An 18,883-nucleotide genomic window follows, 5' to 3' on the forward strand; every position below is an offset into this window, starting at 1 on the left:
GTAAGCTTGGGGTGGGGGCAAGGTGGAGGTGGAAAACTTTGCTTAGTGCAAAAGGAGCAAGAAGACAGGAATATCCTTTTTTCCCCAAAATAACCTGTGCAACTAGCACAGGGAATCTGAATAAAGGTCCAGTAAATGACAAATTAAATTATACCATCACTTGAACTGGTTTTTGTTGAGATGTTTGAAATTATCAGTAAAATACATCTGCTACCAAATTTTACCAGGCCACACACCAATATTACAGAATCACAGACTAGAAGAATGGTTGAGTTTGAAAGTGACCTCTGGAGGTGTTATTGCTCCATCTCCCTGCTCAAGCAGGGCCACCAAGAACTGGTTGCTCAAGACCATGCTCAGACAACTTTAGACTGTCTCTGAGGATAGAGCCTGTATAACCTCTCCGGACAACTCAGTCACTCTCGCAGCAAACTGTTTCCTCATGTCCAGCAGAAACCTCCTGTTTCACTCTGTGCCCATTGCTTCTTGTCCTGTCACTGGGAACCACTTAAAAGAGCCTGGTTCTGTTTTTATGTCCTCCCTCCAGGTATTTATTTATATTTGTAAGATCCCATTGTTTTCTTCTCCAGAGAAAATGGTCCAAGCGCTTTCAACATTTCATCCTAAGAAATTCTTTTGATGCACAAAATGTAAAACAAAAAGGTTCACATTATAATTGTCTATCATAATAAAACCTCATGAGTGATTTTGTCACTTTCAGTGGCAATTAGTGGGACAATTTTGGTTAGCTGTGAAGAGCTGTGAAAGAGAAAAAGCTTCAAAAAATGGTCTGAGAACTATAGTACATGTATGTATATTAACGAGGACACAAGAAGCCTTGCAAGTAATCCTAGCTATATATATATTTATATATAGAAGGAAGGTAACTATAAACAGCATAAAGATAAAATTCTACTGAATTTCATTACCACACAGAGGTCATGGAATAATTACACAGTCTACTATTCCTTTTTTTCTATTGTTCTACCTTGAAGCAAGCTTTCTTCAGACTGGAAGAATGCCCCTTGTGCTATTTAAGGACCAGCACATAATGGAAACAGAAATGCATATATCCATTAAGAAGGCATTTGCAAAGAGATTGATGGTGTTGGCATGTGTTTGTTAAGCACTAGGCAGACAGCCAGTCCATATGTGCAGATCGCCTGCATTGCACATGCTGTGAATCTGGGGTGTCCTGGAGGCTTGCAGCTTAATGACTTGAAACTTGTATGGTATACTCTTCTGGGAGAGCTGAACGTGAAATGGTCTGGTCAGAGCTTCTGCTCTTGTTCTGTTGTAATCTGAATTTCCCTTTTGGTTTCCAGAGTTTTGGGGTAGATAAAAAACAGCATTCTAAAAAGTTGAAATGCGGGAACCCTTTTCCTGTATGATTGAGCAGTTTGTTCCATTGTATCACGTGGACAGTGAGTCATTCTGTTGCATAAATCAAAAGCGAATATAAAATCCTTATCAAGTATTATAAATTATTAGTGTTATTTTGAGTGATGAGAAATTCCTTTTGCAATGGAAGCCAAACAGTAACTGTGAAAACAAAATGCATCTGCCTATTGTGATCTTTACTTGCTATCAGTGTCTCAGTGTTAGCCTTCATTATTTAATATTTTACAACTTTGAATTTACTTTATCTGTGCAATATCAGGCCATACAAGAAAGGGACATTTTCCTGAAGACAATTTCCTTGCTTCTTTCAATGCTATAAGAGAAAATTACACATATCTGCATTTCTTTGTAGCGATTGCATAAATCTCAGTCAGTTAATTTAGATTAAACTGTTCAGCATCTTACCTTTCTGAAAAAAAATTCTACATTGTAGTATTTTTCAAAAAATGAATGCCTACTATTTTTGCCAGGAAAAAAATCACTTGGTAACAGTATGATAATCATAAAAGCTATTTTGTTACAGAAGTATTTGCTGAGTGACAAATGCTTCATTTCACAGGAAATTTTTCAAGACTAAAGTGATTAAAATGGGACACCTGGATTATGTGTTGTACAATAAAATATAAATAATGTGTGATTCATTAGCTCTTGACATTTCGGAATGTGAGGGACTAAAGAAAGAAACAGCCTAGAAAGGTAAAAAAAGAAAATGTGGATAGCAAGGAGGTGATGATTCTTTAATTACACCTTTGGCTTGGGAGCAGTTTTGTGCCCACAAGGCAGGTGCTTGGCTGTCTTGTCTAGATAGAAGAGAGGAGAGAAACTCCCTGGTTTTTTATGTCTTGATTCAGCCATATATTTGTGTATGTTCCTATCTTCTGCTGAAGAGCTAAACTAGTGTGTGTGTGCGCGCGTGCGTGTGTGTGTGTGTGTGTAGTAAATGAGAAACAAGTAATATCTAGTTACGTAATGTACCTAGTTGACTACCTTTCAGGGAGATTTTGGAGAGTTTGTGTGAATTGCTCCCCTGTGGGCCTTTACCACTGCCTATATCCTCAGGAAGTTACTTCTGATTATTATCACTGTTGAGTGACTGAATAATCAGAGGAGCTGTTGCCTACATCTTCTTCATAGGTGATTGATGTCAATGTGTTGAAAATGTCATGGTTTATGTTTCCTTGTTTGTTAATTTCTTCTAGGAGACTTACCTAACTCTCGGGCATTTTTTTGGCTTTAAGCAGTGACTAGACATTCAGTATTCATTTAATTTATTTTGGTCAGCTGTTTGTTTATGTCAGGTATTTTATGCCGCAGTGTCATGGTGGTAGTGGGAGTGGTTTTGAGTTCAATGGACCGGGTGTTGTACGTTGATATTATTTGGGCACAGCTCCCTCGTGCTGACTTCTATTGAAAGGAGCAGTATTAGTAATGCTGGGCACAAGACTAAGCTGGGAGAGGAGTGGCTGGAGAGCAGCCCTGCCAAGAGGGATCTGGGGGTGCTGGTCGGCAGCAGCTCAGTGTGAGTCAGCAGGGTGTGCCCTGGCACCCAGAGGGCAAAACCCCATCCTGGGGTGCATCAGGCACAGCACAACCAGACAACCAACAGAGGTGACTGTCCCGCTGCATTCGGCCTTGGGGTCCTCACCCTCAGTGCTCTGTGCAGTTCTGGGCCCCACATGTCAAGAAGGATGTGAAGGTCCTTGGATGCATCCAGAGGAGGCCGGCAAAGCTGGTGACAGGGATAGAAACAATGTACTGTGAGGAGCAGATGAGAATTTTGGGCTTGCCTAGCTTGGAGAGGAGGAGGCTGAAGGGTGACTTCATTGGTCTCTACAGCTCCCTGAAGAGGTGGCGAGGGAGGTGCTGACCTCTTCTCCTTGGTATCAAGTGATAGGACACATGGGAATGCTTCAGAGCTGCATCAGTGGAGGGTTAAACTGGACATTTGGAAGCATTCTGTTACTTAGAAGGTGGTCAAACACTGGAACAACCTTCCTAGAGAGGTCGTCAATGCCCTGATCCTGTCAGTGTTAAAGAGGCATTTGGACAATGCCTTTAATAACACATATTGGGTTATGGTCTGCCCTGAACTGGTCAGGCAGCTGGACTATTGTAGGTCCCTTCCAAGTGAAATACTGTTCCAAGTGAGTAGGCTTATTAGATTGCTAAGTTATGATTCTGTTTAGGAATCTGCCCACTTACTTTTTTGTTTAATAGATTTGCCGCAAATGCAGTATAACATACCTTGAGGCATAAACAGCAAAATTCACAAATTTAATTTCTAGTATCTGGAAGATAATAGAACCAAATTATTTTCTATGGTTTTTTATGTATTTTGTTCTTCTCAGCCTGTACAAGAAAGTCAGTTTCTTGTAAAGTTTTAAGCGTTAGTGAGTTTTTGTTCTATTTCTATGTTCTGAGGCTTAAGCAACAGTTTTGATACCATTTTAAAATGCAAATTCAATGCCTTTGGGTTTGGTGGGAAGTCTGTTCTTATTGTAGCTTCCCTTATCAACTTGGAAACATTAGGGTTCAGTGTAATTTTTTTTTTAAGAAATTGTTTCACAGCTCAAGTTACTGGCTGATTTCAAAATACTAGATGAAGTTGTACTGAAGGTTTTTATACAGAAAGTTAAACCACACTACCATAGTGTCAACTGCTGACCATACTGCATCATGTCCTGCAAAAATTTATTTAGTCACTGCCATCAGCTCTGGGATACCCAGCATAAGAAGGACATGGACCTGCTGGAGTCTAGAGGAGGGCCACAAGAATGCTCAGAATGGCTGAGAGACCTGCGATTGTTCAGCCTGGGGAAGAGAAGGCTCTGGGGAGAGCTTATAGCAGCCTTCCAGTATCTAAAGGAGGCTACAAGAGAGCAGGTTGCTCAAGGCCTTATCCACCCTGGCCTAGAACCCTTCAGGGTTGGAGCATCCACAACCTCCCTGGGCAACCTGTTCCAGTACCTCATCATCCTCACAGGAAAGAATTTCTTCCTAGTATCTAACCTAAATTTACCCTCTTTCAGTTTGTACCCATTACTCCTTCTCCCATCACTACAGTTCCTGATGTAGAGTTCCTCTCCAGCTTCCCTGTAGCCTCTCTTGAGATACTGGAAGGTTCCTCTGAGGTCTCCACACAACCTTCTCTTCTCCAGTCGCTGAACAGCCCCGACTCTCTCAGCTGTCTTCATAGGAGAGATGTTCCAGTCCTCTTTTCAACCTCGTGGCCCTCCTCTGGACTTGTTCCAACAGCTCCGTATCCTTCTCGTGTTGGGGACACTTGAGCTGGATGCAGTACACAGGTGGGATCTCACAAGAGCAGAGTAGAGTGGGAGAATAATCTTCAATTTGCTGGCCATGCTCCTTTTAATGCAGCCCAGGATTCCCTTGGGTTATTGGGCTGTGACTGCACACTGATGGCTCATGTTGAGTTTTTCATCAACCACCAGTCTGAATTCCTTCTCCGCAGCCCTCTTCTCAATCGCTTCTCCACCCAGCTTGTAGGTGTGACCGGGATTGCCACGACGTAGGACCTCGCACTGGTTTGCATGGGCCCGCCTTTCAGGTGTGTCAGAGTCTCTCTGGATGCCATCCCTTCCCTCCAGCATGTTGACTGCAGCACACAGCCTGGTGTTGTCAGCAAACTTGCTGAAGGTGCACTTGATTCCACTGTTCATGTCGCGAACAAAGATGTTGAACAGTATCAGCCCAAAAGTAGAATTATTCTCTACATTTAATGACTTTTTAAAATAACATAGTACATCCAGTCCTGTTAGACTTCCAGGTGTGGCTATAAGTTATAAAAAAGATACTCTCTGCCATGTACAGTATGTTGTAGGATTATGTTGTATTTATTTTTCATCATGGTTACCAACTTACTAATGCATGAGCAGCCCTAGAAACCTAGAAACTTTTGTTTCTAAGGCCAGAATTCAGTATAAAATGAGACTAAACCAGTTTTGTTTCTCTGTAAGTTGATTGCATATTAAGAAATAATAGCAGTGTTAGTTCTTAAAGTAGAAATGTCTTAATGATATCCTTTTAATTAATGAATTAATATATGCAGACAGCAGCAGTTAAATAAAATTCCAAGTCAGTTCAGATATTCAAGCAATAGCCTTTGAATTACAACTGTGAAACCAGGAGGAAGTTTTGAGGTTTTATGCAGTAGCAATAAGGGGTTTTCATATTTGTTGAGTGCAAAACTGGTACTGAAATCTGTGACAAAACTCCCATGAAGCAGAACCAAGATTTCTGTTTGTTCAATGAAATAAGAACCATGGAGAAACTCTTAAACTTAGACCCATTTCCACTGCAAGTTAATTTTTTTTGTCATGGTGCCTGCTGTTGAATCCAGTAATCTTTGCACACGTGCTGTACCTCAGCTTCACCTTGCTAAACGTGAATTTTCTGTTGTCTGCAAGTCATTGAGGAGCAGTATCAACATCTTGAAAGCGAGGCAATGAGCCGTGCAGGCAGGAAGGCAACAAAATTCTGAGCTCAGTGCAGTGGTGACAAGCCACGAGATTTGACCACAGTGAATTCACATGTGTCTGTCAGGGCCTGTATCTTTAAAACTGCCTGTATAGGTATAGTGATGCAGCTGGCCCTATGGAATAGAATAGAATGGCAGGACTCTGTAGTGCCATGTTGATTTAATGGTGGTCATTGTTGAAGAAATGAGGAACTTGCCTACTTTTGTGTGACCAGTGAAATTCAGATATCACTGTGATATATTTCTGCATGCTTCTCTGTAGTTATTGATGTGTTTTCAGAAATACAAAATACTTCTAAGAGCACAGCCCAAAAGGGGCAGAAGGGAAACAGGCATGGAATTGAATTTCAGTAACAAAAGGAATAGTAGCTAGAAAATGATGTTTTGTCTTTTGACAGAGAACAGAAAAATCTATGTGAGAAATAGATATAATTTCACACTATAAACATTTCTTACTGTTCTTACTAGTATATCTTCAAAACCATTATCAGTAGGTATTTCAATATTTCTTAAAACAATTAAAGTACTGATTTTGTTTTTCACTTTTAAGTCAGCTACTGATGCATTATTTTCAGATTCTTGATGATGTCACTGACAGTTTAGACACTATTACAGATTTTGTAAGCAGTGCAAAACAGTGATGCCATTGTTAGGGACAATAGTTTGGAAGTCTCAGATGCAGTGGTGAAGAGGCCCACAGCTGATGATATTTGGCAGTTCTTTTCAGCTGTAGGCAACGGTGCTGATAATCAGCACAACCAGTTAGTACAAATGCCTTTCATGGCTTACAATTAACAAGTAAAGTTAAAACCGAATAGATTACTACGTGGCATCTCTAATTACCCATACTCTTTTTGCCTTGAAAAGTTCTTAATCACCATGTGGAAAAATAATGTACATTCTAATTATATAGATTTTGTCTGAAATCCAGCACATTTTCTTGTACAGATTTTTTTAAAAAAACAGTATCATATTTCTTTAAACAAAAAGGTTATATTTTTCTTTTAATAGACTGCAAAGTTTATGAAATGTAATTTTTCATTGTGAAAAATGTCAACAGAATTGTTTAAACAATCATCACCATGTTGATCAGTGTTAGCATTCCTTTCCTCTTCAAAGAACCAAGTAGTTGGTCTAGACAGCAGCAAAGTAGGGGTGAAATTCTGGCTGTACTGAAATCAGCAAGAATTTTACTACTGATTTCAATAGGATAAGGATTTTAAGAGAGCTCTGTTCTGTTCTGCATACACATGGTGCTGATTTGTGCCTTCTGTAAGCAGCTCCTTTCGAAAATTTCTGTACTGGCAAAGTTGACGTGCAGACACCCTGCATGCAGGTAGCTAGCAGAAAGACTATGGCTGGAAAAGAAGCATTTTCTGAAACCTATCATGATACCAAGACTGGTCCCTCATGGTGTTTGGTTTGGATCTGATATTGATTTTTGTCACACACAGTTTACTCCATGAGTTAAAGGTTCTCTGTAACACATATGAGGATCACTGTTGGTAATGCAAAGTTTTTGGATTTAAAAGATGCATAGGAATAACCACATTAGAAATTACCAAGACTAAATAAATTCCTATCTCTATGAATATTCATATACATCTCATAAAAATTCCCTGATCTACATCAGACATTCATGAACAATCCATTTAGTGCTGAACGCATAGACTAGCAAAACGTAATTGCACTTTGCTAACATATTTTATGTATGCATTTGTAAACATTTTGGATATTTGTGCCCTAATCATATCTTTTTAAACTCATTAGTTTCTGCATTTCTCCTTACACTTTTGATTAGTGAATTTGTGTGGAGACACAGCTGCAGATTATATTTACTTAACCAGCATTCTGATTTCACTGAGGTGGTGGTGCAGTGTAGTTTGTATCTCACTGCCTGTGATTCCTGTGCCAGGGGAATTGGCTCCATATTGGCTCCATTACTATATAATGGATTAACTGTCATAGGTTTCTTCAATAGTAGAGAAAGAGCTTGTCTACCTCTGTTGGCCTTCCTTTAGGGAAGATACAAATAATTAGCTAAATTTGAGTAATTCTACCCTCTTGGTCCTCACTGAAAGGTCTACAGGCAACTGTGCTCTTTAATGAACAATTTCACACTATTAACAGCAATGTTAGTGATTAAACATTCAAGAAGAACACACAAGCAAATGGTTAGTGTAAATACAATCTAAATATGAAAAAAATAAATTGTTGCATTGCAGCCTTGGATCTGTTATATGATGTAAAATTCCTTAATGCCAGACACTTGCAGAGCAGACTGTAGTTAATTTCTGTTAAAGGGTGATTGTTCAGCCTACTGTTCAGTTCTTCTGCCCTCCCCTTCCAGAGAAAAATTGCAAACCAGTAGATAGTTGTAGTGAGGAACAATGATAATTTTCCCTCACAATAGAAAGGCCCATTAGTCCCTTCTAGGTTCTGTGCTGGGTTACCTGATGTGATACACTTCTAAAGTCTCTTATCAGCACAGAAAATTTCTGATTTCAGAAAATACCTAATTTGAAATGGTGAAATAATATATACGTATTTTTAAGTTTTCTTTATAAAGAGCATTGTTCAGTGGTATTTTTAACTTTGTCTGCTATGTTTCAAGAGGTTGTATGTCAAATGGAAGAAGTCTTTGCAGGACTCTGTCAGTCATGATCTTGAAGGGAAGAAAATGTCCAGACTTTGTCCCAGAGCCATGTAGTGCTTTCAGGAATCTTTAAAACTGAATTTGGAAAACTATTGCACCTTTGGGTTATGGTTTCCTTAAAAGCTTTCACCACTAAGACGATTTTTGGTCTGTCCCTATTTGATACTTACTGTATCTTCTATTATGTGAAATACTGGATTCAATAGAATATACAGAAATACTTGAAAATTATCTTGGAATATATATAGCATGTTACAGTGGAACATCTCTTTGCTATCATATTTTGCTGTCTGTGTTCATAACTACACAATTTACAGATTAATAACATCATTTTTATCCTCAGAAATTGATAGTTTGGAATAACAGAGCATGAAGAGAAATGGTAGCTGACATTAAAAGTTAGCAGCAATTAGCAAAGGAAGCCATATACATTGACTATCCTCCAGAAAATAAATTAGCAAATTCCACAGTAGGTGTGTGATACTTCTGAGAGACTAAAGAAAGTATTGTCTTATTTAATTGCAATCTTTTTGTAAGTCAACGTATTTTAAGTTGAAGACAGTAACTTGGTACATAAATTCTGTATGTTGTTGGTTACTACTATTTTCCATGCACTCAGAAATTATTATTATACTTAAATGTGAAGTCTTTAAAAACCATGAGGACACAAAAAGATCAGATTTATTTTATAAAAATGTAATTTAATTGAAATCATTTTGCATTTTGTGAAGCATTAATCATGTGCAGAATGTCTGTATGGAACATTAATTTGGGGCAGTAAGAATAAGCAGCTGCAGTTCCCTGATACGGTATCTGCAGCATTTGTATTAATTATCTCATAACATAGACTAACCGAAGTAGAAAATTCATTATGTTTAGTTAAATAGTAAGGAAATCAGAATGCTTTTATTTGTTAATTTCAAGGTATTATCTTCCTAAATCACTGGGCCTAGAAGCAACAGATGGCTGATAAACATCATCTTATAGAAATAGAAATATATGCATGATTTTTTTCAGTTTACAACCTTTTTAAAACAAAATAAACAGTTCTAACTATACATACGGGACTGTAAAAAGATGACTGAAATGGCTGTCCCATCCTTTAGTTACAGGTTTGGAGGGATTTTTGTCCTTCTGCCAAATTTACTGGGTTTTGCTAGCTCATTTCTTTTTGCCATATGTTGCTCTTCCCATTTGTGACAGATGATGCAGAGCTGGAAGTGCTGCTCTATATTGCAGGAATTGTAAGTCACTTGCATACAATTCTTAGACATTTAGAGTTAGCCACGTGGGTACTAGCCCTTATTCTGGAGCCAGGAATTTTCAGTCCAAGCAATCAGTTCCTCAGGGCTAAATTAATAAACCTGTGCAGAATGGCAGCCTTGCCAGAGTACTGACACCGAGTAGGTATGTGCGCTGTAATGTTCCTTACTATAATAGATACTGTCTTAAAAGGCAGCACTGAGTTCTAAAGGCAGTTTTAGGGTTATTGTATTTTCAGAAGAATGTTTAAATGCCTGTGCTGGAACAGATGCTGAACATTCACTGTGCAGCCATAGGACAGTACATGAGTGGTAGGTAGTGCATTGAAAGGGGATTGGGCTGCATGAGCATCAGCTGTGGACTGCTCCTAATACTCCTGCCCACAGTTGATTCAGAATTGCTGCTGTAACCAGGTTTCTGGGGGTCTAACAGTCCTGGACAGATGGCTGCAATCCTCAAGTTACAGCATGAGGAAATACTCTTGTACTTTTCAGGGAGAACAGTACAGAGCTACAAAATAGTTGATAGTAGCTCCTTTCAAAGAGGGATTGTCTCTCAAATATTGAGGAACCTTCACGTGAATTGCGTGATGGTCACAGGACATGAATCACTGGACACTGTCCTGCGTAACCTAATGTAATTAGACCTGCTTTTAGCAGAGAGTAAGACTGAACTACTTCTGGAGTTCCCTTTCAACATATATTATTGTTTGATTCTGTGAATCAAAAAATACCATACTTTTTTGTAATTGCAATTTTTTTTTAAGTCATATGCAGTGATTCCAGTATGTGGAAAAAGTTTGAATAGCAAGAAGTCTTGCTTTAGCACTCACTGACTGATCAGTTGCCCATCTCACGTGGAATAATTACTAGTTGACTCTAAAACGTGATTGATGTGTACCTGTTCTGTCTGAACCTGAACTGTTCTTCAAGTTTTCTATATTCTCTCTTTATATTTACTTCCTGGTTATTTTATTGTATACATGAATTTATGAGTGTAGTTCTGCCTGATTGAATGAGATTGTGTGTGCTGAGGAACATCCTCTGCATAGTGTGCAGTGTGTTTATTGCTGCTTTTTTTCTTCTAAATCACTTTTTTGACCCTTCACTTAGTGAAAGCTACTCCTTGATACAACAGTATTTCAGTGTGCTCATTATATCCATGTCCATTCAATACTTACTAAGCTAAAGATAATTTTATATGTGTCTGTGTTTACATAAAAAGTAAGCACTGTTAAAATAACTTACTTTCTCTTACGTCAGGAAGCTAAGAGTGGTTTAAATACGTTAGGGAATTCAATCCATTATGCTAGTGCTAAAATAGGTTCTGCATGTCCTTACAGCTTTCAGTAATGCTATTTTTACTTCATTAATTAGCTTGAGTTAAAAGGCACTAAAAGATTTTCAAATATTTTACTTTCAATCTGTAAAGTGTATTCAAATACCAACAAAAATCATAACATTTACTGTACATGAAAACAGATTGAACAGTTGGTTCCACCTAAATAATAGTTATCATAAGGATATATCTGGATTAAGTACCCGTAAGTTTACAGATACCTTCATTTTTTGCATAGCCATAGCTGTTAGTTTTAGAATGGTCTCATTGCTTGAAATGACAGTAGACTCCAGTAACCTTTGAGCTAGTGACTTCATATTACCTTGTACTAATTCTCTTAATGGCTACTAAAATTGATTGTAATAGCAGAATTGCCTTGCATTGGCATTTTACAAAAACAGTAGTACTTCTTGGCAGGTTCCTGAGTGGATTCCTGTGATTTAATATGCATTTTTTGATTACTGTCTAACTTTCTACAACCTTTACTGTCTGTCTTTTGCCATTAAAGATTCATCTCCCAGTCTATCAGGTGAAATAATAGTCTGAATAGATCTGAATTACCTCATCTTGACCTATTCTAAATCAGTACAAATTCCCACAATAATTTCACTAATGTGTATCTTTACAAGCTCATCACCAGGATGAAAAGTCCCTAAATATTTTCTGGTATGTATCAACCCATTAATTAATATAATTTTTCATCATACAGCATAACCCTGAGCAAGCATTTTTCAATGGCAAATAGTGTTCTAGGGAAAATGGATTGTTAGGTTGATCATCTCTGTTACAGAACATGAAGTTTATTCACATAAATCCATGTGAATTAAGGTGCAGAGATGAGGCAGGTACTGTACTGACACAGGATACAGATTAGAAACAAAGCCAAATGTATACATTATCAGTAAATATATCTGACATTTCTTTGTGTTGTATTACAGTTATGTTCTGCAGCCCAGCTTCTCTGGAAAACAAGTTGTATTGGTAACTGTGGTGATGTCTGGATATTGCTCTCTGCTTCTCATGACTTTCTGAAAGCTACTTTTTAGACTTTAGTCTTTTACACCTGTTACATGTTCATCTGAATGTTCTTGAAAAGTTGAACAAAACTTGTTGAGAAGTTTCTGTGTGAGAGAAAATTAGATGGTTTATTTTACTATTGAAAGGCTATTTAGCTGCTTCTTTTCTTTTTACATGTCAAAACAGGAACAAAAATCTGAAGTGTGATAAATGCTTTTAAAAAAAAAAATTATATAGTTGAAGTTATTCGACATTCAAAGTCCTATCTTTAACGTGGAACATGTTAGAAATTGTTTTATGCCTGTTTAATAACTCACGTTGTAAGATTTCAGTTTTTCTGTTGTATATATGGAACTTGAAATGGAATTCTTTCTCTAGTCTGAGGCCCTCAGTTTACTCAGAATGTGCAAATATTGCTTTAGTTTTGGCCTCTCTAGAAGTGTGACTTTTTTATGAAACAAAAAGGAAGGAAAAATTCCATATTATTATTATTAGTTGCTGTTGTTCTTGTTATTATGTTTATTATATAAAGAGGTAATATGGAATCTGTGTGCTAATATGATATAGAAATGCTCAAAGATCTGATTCTAAATAAAACCAATATCCAATATTTAAGCATCACCTTTTTTTATTTTTTGAATGACCTAAAAAATTCTCTTATTTTCCAGAAATTATAGTCATATATGTTCACAGACAGGGATATATGTGGCAAAAATCAATGCACTTTTTAGCATTACTTCTGTATGCACAGCATTCTTTTTTTGTTGGACTGAATGTCTGAGCATTTAGTCTAAAAATTCCCTGTCCATGGGTACTTGGGTACAATGAAGTCATTGCTGACTATCCTCTAAGTAGATATTTTTTCATAAATTGTTTTATTAACTAAAAACCAAGGGGGCAAAGACTGCAGCTTTCCTGCCACTGTTAGGGCTTAAGTAGTCCAGTATCCTTGTACCTTAGGAAATGGAAGTTTGTGCCCAGAAGTGCTCAAATGATAATTTCAAACTATAGAAAAAGCTGTTCTACTTCAATGATCTGTTTGTCACTACTGATACTCCATAGTTCTTACTTACTTGTGCATTTTCTGCTTTGTCAGTCTATAGGTTTTTTGATATATTCTCATTTTCTTGTCAGGATAATACTGGCTTTTTGTCAGAGTAATCACAATATAAAAACTGATTTATTTTTTTATCTGATTGTTTTTATGCTTCAGAAGTGCTACAAACAATACAATGTAACAGAATATATATGGGGGGTCCATATGTAAGCGTAACTGTGTTCTGTGTTATATTGTACATGGCAGAGGCTAGTACCATGCTGAAACAACAAACAATTTTATTCTTATACCAAATAGCCAAAGATGTACTGTCTCATTTTCTTAATACAGTGTTTTTACACCTTCATGAGTTTATTAGCTTTGGTGTGTTTATTTTGCTACTTCTACAGAAAGGAGGAAGTCACGCACAATCATGCAGATGCCATATGGATCTTTCTCTTAATGTTGTTCAGAAGTTTTTACTTGTAACTGATAGTTCCTCATGCTGTAACTGATAGTTCCTCATGCTCTGCCTCATATATGTATACACACACACACACGTATATATGGATGTTTATGTGGATGTCTGTGCCTGTAAATGATGAATTTATGTGCTGGCTCAGAGTAGGTCATCTCAGCACCAGAGGTTAATCAGAGTAGCACTGCATATAGAGAGTTTAGAAGAAAATAGCTAGGTTATTAACATAGCAGTGTTATTCTGGGACCTGTGGTGGTGTTAAACAGTATTGTGCTGGGTCGATAAATCAAAGTGGTTAGATGGCAGTCCAGGTACCCCTAGTGGTTGTGCTGTGCTCCATACCCTTTGATTCAAGTCTTTCTCTTAAACCAAAGGAGGGTAGTTAGGGAAGGAACAGTATTACTCTATTTCACCTTGTATTGTATTGACCCAGGCTGGATGCCTGGGGCCCGCCAAAGCCACTCTGTCACTCTCTGCAGTTGGACAGGGGTAAGGACCTTTCCCGGTCCTAATCTCACCAGCTGAGATAAGGACTGGGAAAGGTCACTCACCAAATACTGTCACAGGCAAAACCAAGTGAATTTGAGGATACTAATTGAATTTATTACTAAAAATTCAGGACAATGAGAAGTAAAATAAATCTTAAAAACACCTTCCCCTCCACCCCTCCCTCCTCCCATCCAGCTGTGTAGGGAGAGAGGGAGTGGGGTTTCAGTCAGTTCATCACACGATGTTTCTCCCAGTGGTCAGGGGGAGGAGTTATTCCCCTGCTCCCCCATGGGGTCCCTCCCATGCGAGGTAGTTCTCCATGAACTTCTCCAAGAGTGCATCCCACAGGCAACAGTTCTCCATGAACTGCTCCAGTGTGGGTCACTCTTCCATGGGGTGCAGTCCTTCAGACATAGCCTGTTCCAGGGTGAATGCCCCAGAGGGTCACAAGTCCTCCTCTCTCAATGGATCTGCAGGTCTCTTACCAGAACTTGCCTCACCAAGGGTTTCCCATGGATTTGCAGTTTCCAGGCATCTGTCTGCTCTGGCATGGGTCTCCTCCAGGGGCTGCAGGTGGATCTCTGGATCTCTGTGGCCCTCCATGGGCTGCAGGGGCACAACTGCCTCAACATGGTCTGCACCACAGGCTGCAGAGGAATCTCAGCTCCAGGGCCTGGAGCACCTCCTGCCCCTCCTTCTCCACTGACCTTGGTGTCTGCAGTTGTTCCTTACAGGTTCTCTGGCTGCAATTACATCTGTGCAATAACTTTTTTCCTTCTTAAATATGTAACCACAGAGGAGTTACTCTCAATTCCTGATTGGCTTGGCCTTGGCTATTGGTGGGTCTGTCCAGGAGCCAGCTGACATTTTTTCTCCTGGACATGGAGGAAGCTTCTGGCAGCTTCTCACAGAAGCCACTCCTGTAGCCTCCTGCTACCAAAACCTGGCCATACAAACCCGATATACAGGTGTAATGGAAAGGGAATTTAAAGAGGAGCAGGATGTCCCAAATGAATAGCTGCTTGCTTGTTCTGACCTGTCAGCTGATTGCAGGGGTTGGTACAGGAAGGTGTTGTAGCAAACATAAAATTCCCACAACTTTGAATTATGATATGTAGTCTTGGGTCAGGAGACCGTTTTCATCTGGTTGTTGTAATACATTTTTGAGTACACATGCCTATGTATCATTACTTTTTTCCCAGTTCCCTATCAAATTATCAGAAAATAAGTAGTTCTGATACATGAGAGAAGCACAAATACAAGTTCTATAAAAATGTCAGGCCATAATATATACAAATGTATGTATAGATTGTGCTTAAGTCTTTCATGGATAGAATCAAAGTATCAAGAGAGACTTCAATAAAGTATAAATAATCCAATGCTTAGATATGTGCAGTTGTACAGACATTGATAGTTGTTGACATAATGAATGACATGTTTGTATCTAAAATACAAATAGGTGTTTCACAGTGTTGTTCAATTTAATGAAGTGCTAAAGGATATGTCCCTAAATATGTTGGATTGCTTCACTAAATATGTTGGATTGCTACACAATAAAGGAAAAGTAAGCAAACTGGAGATTTATTTTCAAGAGTGTCACTGTGAAACCTGCCAACTTAGGTGTGAGCTCTTCAGGTTGTAGCTTATTCAATTACTGGTAGACCTGGAAAGTGATCCTGATTTGGAAGTGATAGCTATTGAGAATGGCAGTAGAAGGTATTTTGTTACTTTAGGAGGGGTACAGCCAGTGTCTTTTCTGTGCTGGTCTTTTTCCAGATACTGTTATTTCTTTTGTCTTTTCCTAGCTTTTCCCAAATACATGGGAAGATGTTGTGGGAGGGCTATCCACTTGCTTCAAGCATGCTCTTTCTTTGTCTTCTCAGTGAATAAGCCTCTCGACTTCACATCTCTCTCTAATATCTACTTCTGTTGCTGGCTTCTGTATGAACTGCCAGTACTGTACAGCACTTCAGCCAGTCTGCTACTAATCTGCTGCTCTTGGTGCTACCGATGCTCTCTTTGGTCTGGTGTGCTTTTTCTGCCTGTTCTATTTCTGGTCAAAGAATCCATCCTTTCCCTCACCAAGTGGCTGTACAGTTGCCTGTTTGCTGTTACGTGCTCACAAGTTTGGCTTGTGAAACTGCATTCCATGATACAAACTTCCAGCACACTGTTGAAACACTTTTGCTGTCAATCCTATTTCCTCTTTTCATGCCTCAGCATAGGAAATCAGGTTGGGAGTTCATGATTATCTGCCTAAATTACATCTCTTGACCTGTTCTGGTAGGGCTTGCATTAGTATTGCCTTAATGAACATGGAAATAAAAAGGCAAAAGACTGTTATGGGTGTCTCATATGCAGTTAAGAGTTGGAAATACCTGTGCTACAACTGTCTATAGTAGTTTGCAAAGCAAGTTTTCAATTTGTAGGTACCTGTAATTTTATAATTCCTCTATACACCAGGCATTTATTTCTGAGGACCTTCATTGGGTTTTGAAGATGTACCTAAGCAATGCAACTGAATTTAATTAATTAAAAAAGCTGTAGAACATACATGATTGTATTATTATATGGGGTTTGGGGTTTGGGGGGGATTTGGGAGATTTTTTTTAGCATTGTTTGAAAAGTTCTATTTAGCAGCCTGGAGAAACACATTAAACAGCTCTGCATTTTGTTTTTCAGTGTGCAGTGACCTGGAATTCAGGGAAGTTGCAAACAGATTGAGAGACTGGTTTAAGGCACTTCATGAAAGTGGAATTCAGAATAAGAAGACTAGGATTGTTCAAAGGCCTGAAAGAACCAGTAAGCAATTTCTGCTTGCCTTATTTGATGTTTTCTTTGATCTTTTTCTGTTCTTTTGTTTTTCCATTGCTAAGACTTGCCTTATTCTCATGTGCTTTAAATAGGCATAGATACAAAACTACAATTTTGGGCTTTTCTTTCAAATAGTTGGTTTCCTATTTATGGCTTAGTACTAATACAAGATGTTCACTTTAAACTTTCAGTATCATTTGGCAGCTACCATTCACAATGCTTTAATTTGTGAACGCTTTCAAATTAAAAGAAATAAAATAAAGGAATGTTAATTATGTGTGACCCATCTTTCCTAGTTGATGTCACTGCAGGTACTGGTACAGAAAAACAGATGGAAAATAAGCTTGTAAGAAAAAAGGAATTTTTAAGGTAATACTTGAAATTGGAAAAGACACAGGAGTGGAAACAGCAGGGGGCATAATTTGTTTTTAGCCCCCTCAAATATTTGAAGAGATTTTTTTTGTTGTGGAAAGTAATTACATTTTAAAATGTAATCATCAAAGGGCTTATTTAGAAGAGCAGTTGAAGTGTGCATTAATAGTTCCAGAAGTGAAGTTCTACTGTGAAGGGAGTCAAATTGAATTTCAAAAGCCATAAAACTCTACCTTTCGTTAATATGAAGAGCAAGCTACGAATTCTTCCAGAGTATGTTTCACAGAACTTGGCCACCATTGGGTTTTTACCTTGCTTATTTTATTTTTAGCTTTTTAAGTATTTGAGATGTTTTTAACTTTTGTTTGATTCAATTAGTATCATCACTTTTTCTTCTTTCTTCAAGAAATCCACTGATTTCACTTAATTGCAAATGCCATTTCGTTGTGTGATTTTTTTCATGCGAAGGGAATGTGAATAATTCTGTAAAATGCAATGAATTAAAGATGGTTCTGTCTTATCTGGGAATACTTTCCTTAACATTGAGAAAAATTGTTTCTGAGGTCAGGTGGTAATACAGCAATGTCACTTTTTATTGATATTGAAAAAGACCACATTTAAACCCATATATTTCCAGTTTACATTCTGGTTGGTGCCCATAACTGGCATGTGATCTGCTTCTCATGCAGTAGTGAAAACAATAGAAATAGAAAGTCTGCAGCCCTTAAGTAAGAATTTATTGTATAGTAAAAAAAAATTGTGTCTAATAATGTAGGTTAGTGCATTGCTCAGTTGAAGGTAAACTGAAATATCATGTAGGGTCTTGTTTCTCTCTGAATGATCACTTTGAAATTTGGGCAGTGATAAAGAAAGCAACCCTATAGCCATTAAATATTATGTCCTGCATAAATAACAAGTCAGTGTTTCAACAAATTGGATTCTATGTAATGCAAGAAAGTAAAGTTCATAGTTATTAATTTGAATACAGGGAGATATAGTGCAAACACAAAGTTCTTAAGAGTGTGAGATTTTTCCCTCAGACATCTTTCTTGGCTTTTTTCCTTAAGCACACAGACGGTTTTGATAAGACCTACAATCTCTACTTGAGACAGGCATTTGTACCATGATGTGCATGTGGATATAGTATAGTCATATTTATTATGTCACTTGTTTGTTTTCAAATTTGTATTTTATCATAGAAATCAAAGACTATATTTAGACTTAAGATCAAAGATTTTTATATGTGAGGCTAAATATGCAAGAATCTTGTGGATTTTTGGACATTGTCAGTTTTGGAAGCCTTCAAGGTCATAAAGTTCTCACCTTTGGTGGTGTAAAGAGTCTGCACATGTTTTAGGAGGTATCTTAAATTTAAGGCACAATTTAGATTGCATGCTATTCTACCATTTTTTGAAAGATGGAATTGAGTTGATTTGGATGTCTAAGAATAGTCTTTGCTCTTTCTCATCAACAGGTAAGAAAGTACAGTCTCTGTGGAAAATTCTGTTTCCTGTATATTGC

General features: G+C 37.9%; 1 protein-coding gene across 6 annotated transcripts in view; it reads left to right on the forward strand.

Moving 5' to 3' along the window:
* Window positions 1-18,883, forward strand: part of SPOCK3 (SPARC (osteonectin), cwcv and kazal like domains proteoglycan 3) — a 188,418-nt gene that overhangs the window by 150,746 nt on the left and 18,789 nt on the right. For all 6 annotated transcript variants that reach the window (XM_048304288.1, XM_048304285.1, XM_048304286.1 and 3 more), the window contains one exon: window positions 16,859-16,978. In XM_048304288.1, the coding sequence (XP_048160245.1) occupies window positions 16,859-16,978 (120 nt within the window). The remainder of the gene's footprint in view (window positions 1-16,858; window positions 16,979-18,883) is intronic.

The sequence above is a fragment of the Corvus hawaiiensis genome, chromosome 5 (genome assembly GCF_020740725.1).
Source record: "Corvus hawaiiensis isolate bCorHaw1 chromosome 5, bCorHaw1.pri.cur, whole genome shotgun sequence".
Lineage (NCBI taxonomy): Eukaryota > Metazoa > Chordata > Aves > Passeriformes > Corvidae > Corvus > Corvus hawaiiensis.